Below are 14865 nucleotides of genomic sequence, written 5' to 3' on the forward strand. Positions count from 1 at the left end.
AACAAAAGGCGATCTGCTATCCTTACCTGGTCTGGCATATATGTGGCTCCAAATCCACAAATCACTTTCTGAGATGGCCAATAAAAATACTCAGGACAAGGGCAATTAGAGATGGACAACAAATGCTGTCCTTACCAGCAATGCTGATAAAATAATAATTTTAAAAATTAACTTTGCCATAAAGGTGTTCATCAGAAGAGAAGCGCTTTTTTATGAACACCTAAAAGTTCATTTGCCCTCTTCTCAACATAGCATCACTGGTAACATCAGCATCTTTGCTAGTACTTCCTTCAAGTGAGAGTGTTGACAGCTCGTACTTAGTGTGTGCTGCTAATTGAATGTGGCTGATTGCCATAGGATCACAAGAATGTGAGTAGGTCATTCAGCATCATGAGCTTGTTAAATCATTCAGATAGATCATGGTTATTCTTCTGTTTAATTACATCAACTTGTATCCATTCCATAACCCTGCCTAACACAAATAAATCTCAATTTTGCAATATTCAACTGACCTAGCCTGAACATTTTGAGGGAAAGAGTTACAGATTTCCATTACCACTTCCAGGGAGAAACTATTTCTGACATCACACTTGAACAGCCAACTCTAATTTTATTATGACATCTTTGCCCAGGACTATTCCAAGAGGGGAAGTAATTTCTCTCTCTCTCCTCATTAATCATCTTAAACATCTCAATTAGTCCTCTCCTTATTCTTCTATACTCAAGAAAACAACTAGTACTGGTTGCCAAGAAATAAGAGACTATCCAAGTGTTGGAGAGCCAGTACTGTAACATAACCTCCACTCATTGTATTCCAGCCCCTCGAGATAAAGGCCAGCATTCCATTAGCCTTTTAAATTACATTTTTGAACCTGCCCACTAGCCTTCAGCAATTGTTTTATTTGAATCCCTAAATCACTCTGTTCATCCGGGCTTTCTTTCCTACACCTCTCTATCTCAACTTCCTCCTTTAAATTTACCTCTTTGACAAAGCTTTTGGCCATTTCGCCTTCTTTTTCCTCATGTGACTCAGTCTCAGTCCCCAGTGAAATACCTTGGGATGTCTCATGTCAAAGACACAAAATAAATATAGGCTTTTGTTGTTAACACATTTAAATTGAATGCCGCAATATAATGTTAAAATAACATTGATTGGAAAATTTAGGCCAACAGTTCCATTGGATTAGTTAGACTTTATTCCCAAAATATAAATATTTTGTTGTATGCAGATCTGAAACACTACTTCATAACATTTAACAGCAGGGTTTTACAGAAACACTTTCACATTTTAGAAACTGGATTGGTACTAGGCCCTCAAAAAATGTATTTAAACATAGATAAAATGCTTCATATAAACGTAATTAGAAATGAGTTTTGTGCCAAAGAAAATATTAAGAAGGGCAGGTTAAAGAAGTGGGTTTTAATGCAGCAGAGAGGGGTGGGCCAGCAGGGAAATTTAAGGAGAACATTCAAGAATGCAATCTCTAGTTGACAGAAGTCAATGTTTTTATATAGCTAGCCTGGCTTAGGGCAAAATCAAAAGTCTTAAACAATATAGTCAATGAATACTGACCATTACATGTATTGGTACTCACAGTTTTACAAACTATAATCCACATTCACCTTGTGAAATGTATCTTCACCCTTTGGGAATAATCCTAACCAATCTGTATAAACTCAGCAAGTATCTCTATGTAATTAATTAAAGTGAACACTACACTGCTGAGAAATACATACTATTCCCTCAGCAAAATAAATTGTTAACCATTGCATACCGGATTAGTCGTTGCCGTATTGAATTTTTTAAAACTTCTGTCTATACAAACAGTGATGCATTTCAAACTAATGAACCATATCTGAAATGTATTTATTGAGGTGTTTGAGTAAAACAATAAAGCACTATCTATAAATGCAAACCTTGCACTTCCTTCCTTTGCCCTACACAAACCTTGGCATGGATAGGCAGGCGGTTCAAACCCAGTTTTGGTCGATGCAATAATTAGCTAACTGGAATGTTTCACTATCTTGGTGATGAAATATTTTGGCTATTAGAGATTGGAAACTTACCATGTATTGTACAGAGGTTTTACTGAAGTGAGAAAGGAAACGGGGTGCTGTTGAAGAACATCATTACTCAAAGGCCTCCAAGATATTATCCTTACCAGGGATGGTGTGCCATGTAGCATTTTGCAATTACCAGTTATGCCATTAAAAAAGTCATCTTGTAAATTATATCTTAATGAGGATACCAAAGTAATGTATAGTTGACAGGTTAAATGAAGGGCAAGTCCTTTCGCAATTAAACAATCTCAGTATCTTTGAAAGAGTATTTGGATGGGTGGGTATATTCTTATAGCCCGTAATAAATGCACCATTATAATAGTCACATTTCAAGGTAAACAGGCAATTTATGGGCAATAAAATTCATGTTCTGATGGTAATAACATGCTCAGAGTGTGTATTTCACTGTATCAGCACAAGTCCAAACGCAGGATCAAAATCCATGCCAGTCTTAATTTTTTTCTGCAGTTTGCGAACAAAGTTGAGTTTGCAATCTCAAACTGAACTTTGATACCCATTTTTTCTCAAATTCTGATCTAATGGCGAGTTTTGTGGGCAGTTTCCAGCACTGTTCAAAGTGCAAACTAACCAACCCTGCCAGTGTGTGTGGCTGATTGCTGGTTAAGTTTACAGCTTAGAACACAGAAAAGTGAAATTCACATGGGTCTATTTTAGAGGAAAATCATGGCCTACTACAAATCATTACTCTTCTCTGTTTTGGTGTTAATTTGCACCTTAGTTTTCCCCCTTCATTGTTTCCTATCATGGATGTAGCAAATGTGTGTGTCAGCAGTCCTCTGGTGCCTGAGAAAAGAGGACTGTGGAATCACACCGGAACAAAGAGGAGAATCAGTAAACAGTTCTGTTAAACTAACAGACAGAAACAGGTCACCCAAAAGGTATTGCTATTTGTCTGCTGTCAACACTTCCAGCCTTATACAATGGCTCTTTCATTGTGGTCATGGCGATTCAGAGGATGTTCTGTTTTATAATTACAACATTGCATTTTTATAATACAAACCCTTGTTTGCCAACCAAAAATAGAGTAATTTCCAACATTGCCATCTTTGGTTAGTTTTGTGGGGCAGTTTGCCTGTCTACTGTGGAAAATACACTATACTGATCCCATTAATTTCAATTAACCAATCTTTTACAATTGTCAGGTGATCAATTTCCCTGAGCTACTGTCCAGCTGGCAAAGTTACATCGGAAAAGCAGGCATGTAAGATTAACGTTTTTGTCTTTTTATTCCGCAGGTGGAGGTCCACCTCGTGTCAAACGAGGGGCATGCACACGGTGGGTCGTGCGTGGGCTGCTCTTGGAAGTTCCGGGAGTTGCCTAGTACTTCGTGTCGGTGTGTGTGCTTGATCCTGGACCGGTAGACGGGCGCCGCAACAGCTCGGTGACTAGCACTGCTAGCTGTGCAGATACATGGATTTGGGCCTGTGTCTGTGGGAGTTTGCGCATTCTCCCTGTGGTTGCGTGGGTTTCCTCCGGACGCTCCAGTTTCCTCCCACACCCCAAAGATGTGCTCTTAGGCTGATTGGTTTTACCAAATTGACACTATTCTCCCCTGAATCTGGCTAAGTTAGGGGTTCCATTCGTAGATATGCAGGGTAGAATAGGTGTAGGGTGATGCGGCGGCGTGGGCTCGTTGGGCCGAAGGGCCTGTTTCCCATGCTGGGTTGTTCTTTGTTCTTTGTTCAAAGTTAAAAATTATCCCCCAATGTCTCTTCAACTCTTATAACAATCTCTCTGCTTGCTGCACACAAATCGTTCTATGCAATTCTCTATTCCATTTGCGTTATCACTCTTCTCTGACTTATGACACATGTTATAAATAAGGCATTCAAGGATAATATTTATTAAACTGCACTTCTAGTGCAGACTGACACCCATTGGGAACATACCACAGTCAGGCATTTATCCCTCAGGATCTTCTATCCATTCATTTTAATGATAGCAAAGTAGTCCCTGATATGCACTCCTGCCAGGTGAGGCTCCACATCAAGGCAAGCTTTTCAAGATTGCATTATTAATTTCATAGAAAATGGAAAGAAAATGTCTAAATGGTAGAAAGAAAGAGCTCCATGAAGACAAACAGGTAAAGGAAAGGCCTCTCTTCCCACTTGCAGAATTTTTGCCTTCAGGAAATATGATGCAGCTATAAAACTGGTGTTCTGCAAATTGAATAATGAGCATCTAAAGAGTGAAATAACAAATGGAGAAATAATGTACAGCATGTTTCTACTTGGTGCTTCCATGGTACTTGTCTTGCCCAAAATCAATGCCTTTAAACCTTCTGAAAAGATTACCCGCATTACCCATGTCTTCATTAACTACTATCACCACATCTCCAGTTTCCTTTCTTTCTCCAAGACCCTTGAGCACACTTTCACCTCTGAAGTCTGTGTCCATCTTATCTGCAACTCTCTACTTCTTAAGCAGATTTCCTCTTAATCCTACCCACTTTGCCAAGCTTTTATCCTAAGCTCTTCTTTGATCCATTTCCCTTATGCCTTCACATCTTGGGGCATTTTTAATGTAAATTCCTGTTGACTTTATCACTGAAATCTTTTAAAGTGGAGTGTTGGGAGACTATCAGCTTTCCAAAACAAATAAATGCATACAAAAATCCAGTTTCTAGCGAAGATTCAAAATTTCAGTGCAACAAACATTAAAAAGTATTAGCACAAGCTTGTGCTCAAATACTTTGACCACACCTTCACACTCCTTGCTATCCATTGTCTTCTTGCTGGAAAGGAATATAAAATGTCTTCTTGTATGGGAGCTGCCCTACAGAAATGTAAGATGTTGTTGGTTAGGTCTCGGATTAGGTGCCTCAACCTACCTAAACATTTCCTAGTGTAGCAGCTGTACCTTTTAATTAGATTTATATGTCTAAAGAGATTCAATACATTTTAACAGTTAGAGCTTAAAGAATAGATTGACATAAGTTTGATTCCAACACTTTTCACAATCTTTCATATTAGTCTTACTGCCTAAAGAAAACTACCTCTAAGGGAAAATCAGATAGAGCAGAAAGCACCAGTTCTTTGCCCATATGATCTTTTAGGTGCATTATCTAGCAGCTCCATGTATAGCATTTAGCTGTTTGCATTTTGAAAAGGATATTATTAAACTAGAAAGAGTGCAAAAAAGATTTACAAGGATGTTAGCGGGACTTGATAGTTTGAATTATAAGGAGAGGCTGGATAGACTGGGACTTGCTTCCCTGGAGCGTAGGAGGCTTAGGGATGATCTTATAGAGATCTATAAAATAATGAGGAGCATAGATCAGCTAGATAGTCAATATCTTTTCCCAAAGGTAAGGGAGGCTAAAATTGAGGGCATAGTTTAAGGTGAAAGGGCAGAGATACAAAAGGGTCCAGAGGGGCAATTTTTTCGACATACAGGGTAGTAAGTGTCTGGAATGGGCTGCCAGAAATAGTAGTAGAGATGGGTACAATTTTGTGTTTTGAAAAGCATTTAGACAATTACCTGGGTAAGATGGGTATAGAGGGAAATGGGCCCAATGTGGGCAATTGGGACTAGCTTAGCGGTTAAAAAAAGGATTGCATAGACAATTTGGGCCAAACAGCCTATTTCCACACTGTAGCCTCTATGACTTTAACCCTTTCTAAATTTTCATGCACGTTAAATTCAAACAAATTAGCAAACAAAAAACATAAATTGCAAACATTTTTTGGAGTTTCATGAATCCAAGCTCATAGCTTGCATATAATCCAGGGCCAAAATTTGAACACCACAGGAGGTATCGCATTGGTTACAACATATGCCATTCAGCAGCCACCTCGCCAAGAATAGCAATACACAAAAAGGACGAATGTTCTGCCCTACCAAATGTGGAAAATGCACTGCTGAGGCGAGCAGAGGGGAAAAAAAAACATGCTCTCCTTTCAAAATAATACATTTTAATTAATTGTTAACAGCCTCATCAGTCAGCTGGTTAATGAACAGCAAGAGATTTCATAAGTGCATTGCAAGCTCTTCCAAATCACAGTCTTGGAACATTTTTAACTAGACAGGTTTAAAGTTACAAAGCAAAATACTGCAGATGCTGGAAAGTTGAAACAAAAGCAAAGAAATGCTGGAAAAACTGAACAAGTCAAGCATAGCATTGAGAAGTGACGTGTTAACATTTCAGGTAGAACGTTACAGTCACTTGAAAACCTAGCTTGCAAAATAAGTTAACTGGTAAATAAAAATGCCTTTAAAATATATAGATTTTTCCAACTGTCCTTTGGGCTGTTCTTCACATTTGTTAATAAGTGAATTAATTGTCATAAACTATTTAAAGTTCATAAAGTACTAAGAGGAAAACTGAGATTTATCTGTGATTTTTCATAGAAACAGGCATTTGTATTTGGAGCCTGGAAGCACCTTTGAGACAGAGAGAGACATCTGTAAGGGACTGTAGACCCAATAACAAAGGGTTATCAGAAACCGAGGGTGCTTTTCGAACAAGAAAGCTGTGAGGCCTATTGTGAGTTACTTAGGGAGATTTGCATAGCCAAATGCTGGTGGAATGAACCCAAGAAATCTCACACCTTGCAGAATTGCACGAGAAAAATTAAAATGAATTTCTTAAAGCCCTGGCACACCTCAGTATGGTACCAGGAGAAATAAAAGAATTCTCAAGACCTTGTATAGTAGAACTGCTGGGTGGAAATAACAGTAGAACAGGGAGTGTCACGTTGTCATTTCTGATTTTAACACAACATTTAAGTTAGTAGTACTTTCTCTCTGTTAATTCTTATACAGTAAGTGTTTCTATTTAAAACAAGAAACCCTTGTGATATAATTCTTTTAATTAATGACAGGAGTTCAATTTTCTCTTTAAACATGATCTTGTGCTATGATCTCGGTCTCCAGCAAGATCATAGCACAATCAAGACTTTACAGATGACTCGAATGCCCTCAACTAACAAAGGAACACAAAAATAATAGACAGTACAGATCCCTCCTCCTGTATACCTTTCCAGTGAACACTGTTCATAAGCGAACATGTGAATCTGGGACGAGAAAAAGGATTAGGTCAGCGATGCCCTCTGTGTTCAAACAGCTTGTTGCCACTCACTTCCATATGTTAAGATTAGCCACTTTCTCTAACAATTCGACTTATAAAGACACAATCTTTTTCTAACCAAACCATACTAATTATCCCTGCTTAATCCATTTCTTTCTAAGTGACAATTTATCCCATCTCAGAATTGATTCTAATAGTCTGCCAATCAGCGAAGGCTGATTTGTCCAACTATCTCTTGCAACTTCTTTAAACAATGGTACGATATTTGCAGATCTCTTAAATCTCACCTGCACGTAGTGAGGATTAGAAAGTCATTGGAATTGTGTGACAATGATGCCAAAAGATCAAATTTACATTTTTACAACTAATTGTTTCTTCTACATAGTCAGAGGTGCAACAATAGCTATTCTTTACTACAATTTCTTTCAACTTGCATTTATATGGCAGCTTCAAAGTCGAAAACATTCCAAAGCACTTAACAGAGTTCTATAGAAAAATTGATTGGAATATTAGGAGGAGGGACGCAAGGGTTCATAAAAGACAGAGAAACAGCATGGTGGAGGGATTTAAGCATTAGGTTACTTGTGTCTTCATTTTTGATGGCATAAATAAGAGTTTCAATGAAGACCAAAAGAAGGGGACGAGGAAGGTGATTTTACAAACATAGAAGATGATGGCCTTTGAAATAGACAGGATGTGGGGTCAAACACTCAGCCTTAGAATCAAACTTGGCCAGGTCATTGAGTGTCTTTGAGACAGACAGAGATAGGTTCTTGATTAATAAGGAGATCAAGGGTTATGGGAAAAAGGCAGGAGAATGGGGATGAGAAAAATATCATCCATGATTGAATGGCAGAGCAGACCCGATGGACCAAGTGGCCTAATTTCGCTCCTATGTCTTATGATCTAAACATGATGCCACGTTGCAATCAATCTGGAACTATTCCAGGCATCTACAAAGAAAAGATGTAGAGTAGATTCACAAGGGTACAGGAAAACAACAGCTTCAGACTCCCAAGGTTCACCTGAAGGAACTTACAGCTTATCTGAGATTGGATGTTAAACAAGTATTTCGGCAGCACATACAGTTAAAAGAGCTGAGACAGTTGTGGAGGGGTAGGGTGAAGCATCATTAGTGCAGCCTGTAACCTCAGGGCTCCAAGGCAATGTAACCAGGGAATACCCCAAAGAGGCGCTAGGGAGCACCCACATAAGGACTGACTGGCAATTGCTCAAGAAGTTCAAACATTCACTGAGCAATTGTCCTGCAATAGGAGCTGCCTGAAAGTATGATTTAAATTGCAAACTTTAGATGGTTTTGACTGTCTAACAGCAAGTTTACCAGGAAAAGTTATAAGAATTAAAACTATTTCTATCTATAGCACCGACTCCTCCACTCTGACACCCCTTCCCCAACCCCAACCCACAGGGGACCCCCCCCTTAACCACCTGACAGCACACTGAGTAACCCTCCTCCTTAATCTCCTCCATTTAACACCAGTTCAATGACCACACAATCCCCACCATCTATCAACACTCCCACTGACCACCTGATTTCCCCCCCCCACCAAAGCTATTGTTGCACCTCTGACTATGAAGATCTAACTGACCAATAACCACAAGCTCCTCACCCCTGACCAATACCACCACAACACTCCGTCCCCCAACCCTCCTCTGACCACCTGACCAACAGCCCCCCACCTGACCACCCCACCACACCCCGAGCACCCTGACACCCCAACCAACCAACCACCCTATCCCAGACCCAACAACTGACCCCCCCCACCCATGACCAATGCCCCATTAACTACCTGACCCAGTGAGCTACACCACACAGTCCTCGCTCAGCCCAAGTTGGAAGGTTGGGCAAGAAAAGGGCATCTGGATTTCCAGGTGAGAAACTAAGGGTGGAATGGCAGCCTGACTCTGAGCAAGAGTATTCTTTTGGTCACTCAATTAGGAGTAATGACAAATTAATGTATAATGTTTTGTTCTATTGGAGACTGGCAAATTCAAAAATGTACTGCAACTAGATTAAACAGATTGAACTGTGATATTGAGTATTGAGCTGTAGCAGTTGAGCAGTCAGCAATTCAGACCAGAGATACTAATACCTACTTTATCAATTAGATTAATTTAATCTGAAGCATTTAAGTTGTCAAGTAGTATCTTAATAAATTGGTTGCAGGTTACACTTTCTATGCAGGGCAAGATTCTGATATTATATATGATATAATATTTATTATATTAATTAATATCCGAAGGGCCCCTTCCTGCACTGTAGGGTTCTATGATTCTATTTTCTTAAGTTTCAAAGAATGAGGGGTGATGCCATTAAAATCTACAAAATACTTAAAGAGATAGACAGGGTGGATGCAAGTAGGATATTTACCCTAACTGGGGAGTCTGGAACCAGGGGGCACAATTTCAAAATAAGGGGGAAGCCACTTCAGATTAGGAGAATTTGTTTTACTCAGAGGGTTGTGAATCTTTGGAATTCCCTACCCATATTGTATTACATAATATATACTATAATATTATAATTTGCCTCAGTACAGGAAGGATGTGGAAGCTATTGAAAGGGTGCAGAGGAGATTTACAAGGATGTTGCCTGGATTGGGTGGCGTGCCTTTGAGGATAGGTTGAGGGAGCTCGGTCTTTTCTCCTTAGAGACATGAAGGATGAGAGGTGACCTGATAGAGGTGTATAAGATGTTGAGAGGTATAGATAGGGTGGATTCTCAGAGGATTTTTCCAAGGGCTGGAATGGTTGCTTCGAGAGGACACAGGTTTAAGGTGCTGGGGAGTAGGTACAGAGGAAATATCGGGGGTAAGTTTTTCACTCAGAGGGTGGCGGGTGAGTGGAATCGGCTGCCGTCGGTGGTGGTGGAGGCAAATTCGATAGAGTCTTTCAAGAGACTTCTGGATGAGTACATAAGACTTAATAGAATTGAGGGTTATAGGTAAGCCTAGTAGATATGGGTATCATCGGCGTTTTTCTATGTTCTATATTAAAATGATATTACCATGGAGGGAGTACAACACAGGTTCACCAGACCTGTTCCAAGGATGGTGAGACTATCCTATGCAGAGATTGGGGAAACTGAATCTATATGGGTGGCATGGTAGCACAGTGGTTAGCACTGCTGCTTCACAGCTCCAGGGTCCTGGGTTTGATTCCTGGCTCAGGCCACTGTCTGTGTGGAGTTTGCACATCCTCCTTGTATCTGCGTGGGTTTCCTCCAGATGCTCTGGTTTCCTCCCACAGTCCAAAGATGTGAGAGTTAGGTTGATTGGCCATGCTAAGAAATTGTGCCTTAGTGTCCAGGGGTGCGTAGGTTAGAGGGATTAGTGGGCATAATACGTGGGGACAGGGCCTGGGTGGGATTGTGTTCGGTGCAAAGGGAAATCAGAAAGAATGAGGGGTGATGCCATTAAAATCTACAAAATACTTAAAGAGACAGACAGGGTGGATGCAAGTAGGATATTAACCCTAATTGGGGAGTCTGGAACCAGGGGGCACAACTTCAAAATAAGGGGAAAGCCACTTTGGACTAAGATTAGGAGAATTTGATTTACTCAGGGGGTTGTGAATCTTCGGAATTCCCTACCCAAAAGGGCTGTGGAAACTCAGTCAGAATACAGTTATGGCAGAGAGACAGATTTCTAAATACCAATAACATAAATGAATGAGGATAGTGTGGAAAAAGGGCATTAAAGTAAATAATCAGCCATGATTGTGTAACAAATGGCCCATCACCACACCTATGTTCCATTCTCTGGATTTGTCACAAAGGACAAAAAAGTACAAATAAAACAGTACTACAGAACCATTTGTGGAGGCCCTTGGGACATCTCCTGACACACTGTCGACGACACCTTCCAGTTTGCTGATGATCAAGAATGGACTGATGGGGCAGTTAGCGGCGGAATTGGATTTGCCTTGCTTTTTGTGAACAGGACATACCTGGCTAAATATTTCTTTAAGCAGCTCATTGCTTTGTAACTCTCCATGAAGTACCCTATAATGTTTTATCAAACATTAAATGCACTTTACAAATAAATGTTTTCACGTCATTAGTGTACGCTTAAACTGGACCAGATGCTGGGCAACACGACAGCTCAGTGACTATCACTGTTTGCTGTGCAGATACATGGATTTGGGCCAGTGTCTGAGGGAGTTTGCACATTCTCCCCGAGCTTGCATGGGTTTTCTCTGGGTCCTCTGGTTTCCTCTCACACCCCAAAGATGTGCTGTTAGGCTGATTGGTGTAACAAATTGTCCCTAAATTAGACTTCCCTCAATGTGGAATGGCATAAGCATAGACAAGGGTCATGGGTGGAGAGGGGACTCATAATGTTAAAATGGCAGCCTGGGCTCGTTGGGCCGAAGGGCCTGTTTCCCGTGCTGTATTGTTCTTTGTTGTTTATTTGTTCTAAGTGTCCCAAATACATTCAATGATATGATTGGTGTAATTATGTCACTGAACTCTCCATTGGCTGGGTGACAGGCATTCATTTTTAAAAAGAAGAAAGGAAATTTCAACTTAGTCAATTGCACACATGCCAAAAGAAATCTATGTAGAAAAAGGATAGTGGTAGCCTTAAAGAGAGAGATTAACTGTCTTGACATTGAATATTCCATTCTTACTGATGATTTGCATTCAAACTTTATCAGGACTGCTGGTACTTGAAAATAGAGTACAGGAGCAGTATATCTCATTTGTATACAGTGGCATCGAGCTTTATGTACATGCAGTGCGATATAGTTCATATTTACAGTGCCAAGATAATGTAATATGTGAGCTGCGACAGCATAGCCTAGTAAATGCAATGTTACTTGAACTAAGGTGACCTATACTGTCATATTATTCTCACCAAATTTAAGTGCTGACGATCACCTTTTGTAGTTGGCAAAACTCTCCCTATCAAAAGCACAGTCAGCAATTAATCCATTTAACTACAAGTGTACAAATCCTCTCCATCCATTGTAACGTAAGCACAACAGCAAGTGCCTGTACCCACAGAGACACACACATGGATTTTGAGGGTCTATGATATTCAACCCTGCAGTACACCCGATTAGAAAAAGTTGACAATCGGATTTCATTCCAGATCAATGTTTTGAAAACAAAATATCACCGACATGCATTTAAATCCGAAACATAAACGATGTGATTTGAACAAATTATTTACATGGGGCTTAAATAAATTAAAAAAAAACTCATGATATGAACTGCCCTCAGTGTTGAGTTATTTACATTCACGTTTGCATCATTTTGAATTCACAGCGCTGCTGAAGGAGCGAGAACACTAATACTTCCAACTTTGGAAACATGCTGTCATACTGAGACCGATGCAGATTTGAGTGAATGTTTTTGGTGTCTTGGGGTTCGGTTGAGCAGGGACTGAGGGGCTCCTGTTTACTGACCTTGGTAAAAGAAAGGAGGGGTCTCTAACTGCACTCTTCATAAAAACTCTATCTCGGACAAAAAAAAAGCCCTAAACCACAACAGGTGGGAAGCTTATTCCATTTCGTTTCTCAGTGTACGTTTAGGAAAACAATCGAGAATTCTAGTGATTTGATTAGCCTGGAAGTTGCTTTTTCAGGAACAGGAGCTTGAACGTTTGGTAGTTGTGGGGAAAGAGGATGTGGATGCCTTGTGCTGTCCCACAGCACCCCTGAGATTCCTTTACCTTCACATAGAGGGAAATCTCGAATTGCTGCTGGTCATCAGCACTTTGGCTGGGGCTGCCGTTGAATTGACTGAAGCTGTCGGGGCTCTGGCTGTCGCTGTGTGCGTCCTGGTTGTCGCTGTGTGCCTCCTGGTTGTCGCTGTGTGCCTCCGGGCTGTCGAAGACCTCTTGGTAAACGCCGCTGTCCGGCGGCTCACTGTCATCAGAGCCGTCCGGGTGCAGCGCTTCGGGCTGCGGGTCGCTGAGCTCCTCACTGTCTGGGTGGGAAGCCGCCGAGGACGTGGAGGAGGCGGCGGAGGGCGAACGGGCGACATCGTCGTACTCCAGCCCTTCGTTCACCTGCAGGGAGTTGTCGAAAGACACCACCAGCCCCACGTCAGGGGTCTCGTACAGGTTTGCCTCCAGGCCGTTCTCCATGCTGCTGACTCCTTTCAAACAGCGAGAAGCTCAAAGGGCCAGTGAATCCGAGCGGGACCAGCCTGCAGCAACGACTTGTAGCTGAGAGCTCACACTGGATGTTTGCAGAGGTTCAAGTACGAGCAGATAAGGAGAGCACTGGTTGCTATTGGATACGTACCCTTTTTGTTAAAGAAAGCCAGAAGTTAAGTCGTCTGTGCAACTCTCGGAAGTGAAATGGAACTAAAATAAATACCGTGCAACGGTGCACGTTATTGAAATACTTCCAATAAATAAGATGTATTGTGTGCTCTTAAATTTTCAGGGTGAATTATTAACTACCTTGGTGACTTGCAACTCACCAATGGATAAGCTGTTAACTTCCCACAAAGGCATTTATTATCTATGTATTATATATGGATATTAACCGTTCATGCACAAGGCATTTTAAAGGGGGATCTGTCCCCAGTCACAAGTGTCTGATAAAGTTTTTTGGCAGCTGCTAGTCCAATTCCTCTTGAAGCAAATCCCTGGTCACGGCGCCTCCGGAGAAGGAAGAAAATAGCGAATACCCCCCTCCCCCTCAAAACAAAGAGAAATCAGAAGGGGTGATTCTCCCCCCAAAAAACGATAAATGAGAGATGTCAGGTTGAAGTGAGAACCAATCTGATTATGGAAAATTCAGAGAGGAAGTGAAAAGGGAATTAAATGAGGCAAAGAAAGCATGAGACTCTGACAGATGGCATAAAAAGAGAGTAAAGGGCAGGGGAGTGGGTCTAGCTGAATTGCAGAGCCAGCACAAAACTTTTTTTTATTCATTCATGGGACATGGGCATCACAGGCTGGTCAGCACTTATTGCCCATTGCTAGTTGCCCTTGGAGGGCAGTTGAGAGTCAACCATGCTGCTGCGGCTCTGAGAATCACATGTAATAAGAAGTCTCACAACACCAGGTTAAAGTCCAACGGGTTTATTTGGTAGCAAAACCACTAGCTTTTGGAGCACTTGCTACGCCTTCATCGGGTGAGTGGGAGTTCTGTTCATAAAGAAAGCACAAAAAGACACAAACTCAATTTGCAAAATAATGATTGGAATGTAAGTCTTTACAGGTAATCAAGTCTTAAAGGTACAGACAATGTGAATCGAGAAAGCATTAAGCACGGATTAAAGAGACGTGTATTGTCTCCAGACAGAACAGTTAATGAGAATTTGCAAGCCCAGGCAAATATTGTGACATGAACCCAAGATCCTGGTTGAGGTCATCCTCATGTGTGCGGAACTTGGCTATCAGTCTCTGCTCAGCTACTCTGTGCTGTCGTGTGTCATGAAGGCCGCCTGTTTGTGACTTTATATGCCCTGTTTGTGAACAGAACTCCCACTTACCTGACGAAGGAGCAGCAAGCGCTCCGAAAGCTAGTGGCATTTGCTACCAAATAAATCTGTTGGGTCTTTAACCTGATGTTGTGAGACTTCTTACTGTGTTTACCCTAGTCCAATGCTGGCATCTCCACATACTCACATGTAGGCCAGACCAGGTAAGGCCAGAGATTTCCTTCCCTAAATGACATTACAGAACCAGATGGATTTTTCTGACAATCAGCAATGGTTTCATAGTCATCAGTAGATTCTTAATTTCAAATTTTTTAAAGTGAATTCAACTTCC

At 41.0% G+C, this 14865-nt stretch overlaps 1 protein-coding gene across 1 annotated transcript in view; it reads right to left on the reverse strand.

Annotated features, from left to right (window-relative positions):
- Positions 1–13470, reverse strand: part of LOC145344971 (chloride intracellular channel protein 5-like) — a 115664-nt gene extending 102194 nt beyond the window's left edge. The window contains exon 1 of the mRNA XM_080192380.1: positions 12808–13470. Within this exon, the coding sequence (XP_080048506.1) occupies positions 12808–13224 (417 nt within the window). The 5' untranslated portion in view covers positions 13225–13470. The remainder of the gene's footprint in view (positions 1–12807) is intronic.
- Positions 13471–14865: the final 1395 nt, after the last annotated feature.

This window comes from Carcharhinus amblyrhynchos, chromosome 7 (genome assembly GCF_965287045.1).
Source record: "Carcharhinus amblyrhynchos chromosome 7, sCarAmb.v2.hapA, whole genome shotgun sequence".
NCBI classification, from domain to species: Eukaryota; Metazoa; Chordata; class Chondrichthyes; order Carcharhiniformes; family Carcharhinidae; genus Carcharhinus; species Carcharhinus amblyrhynchos.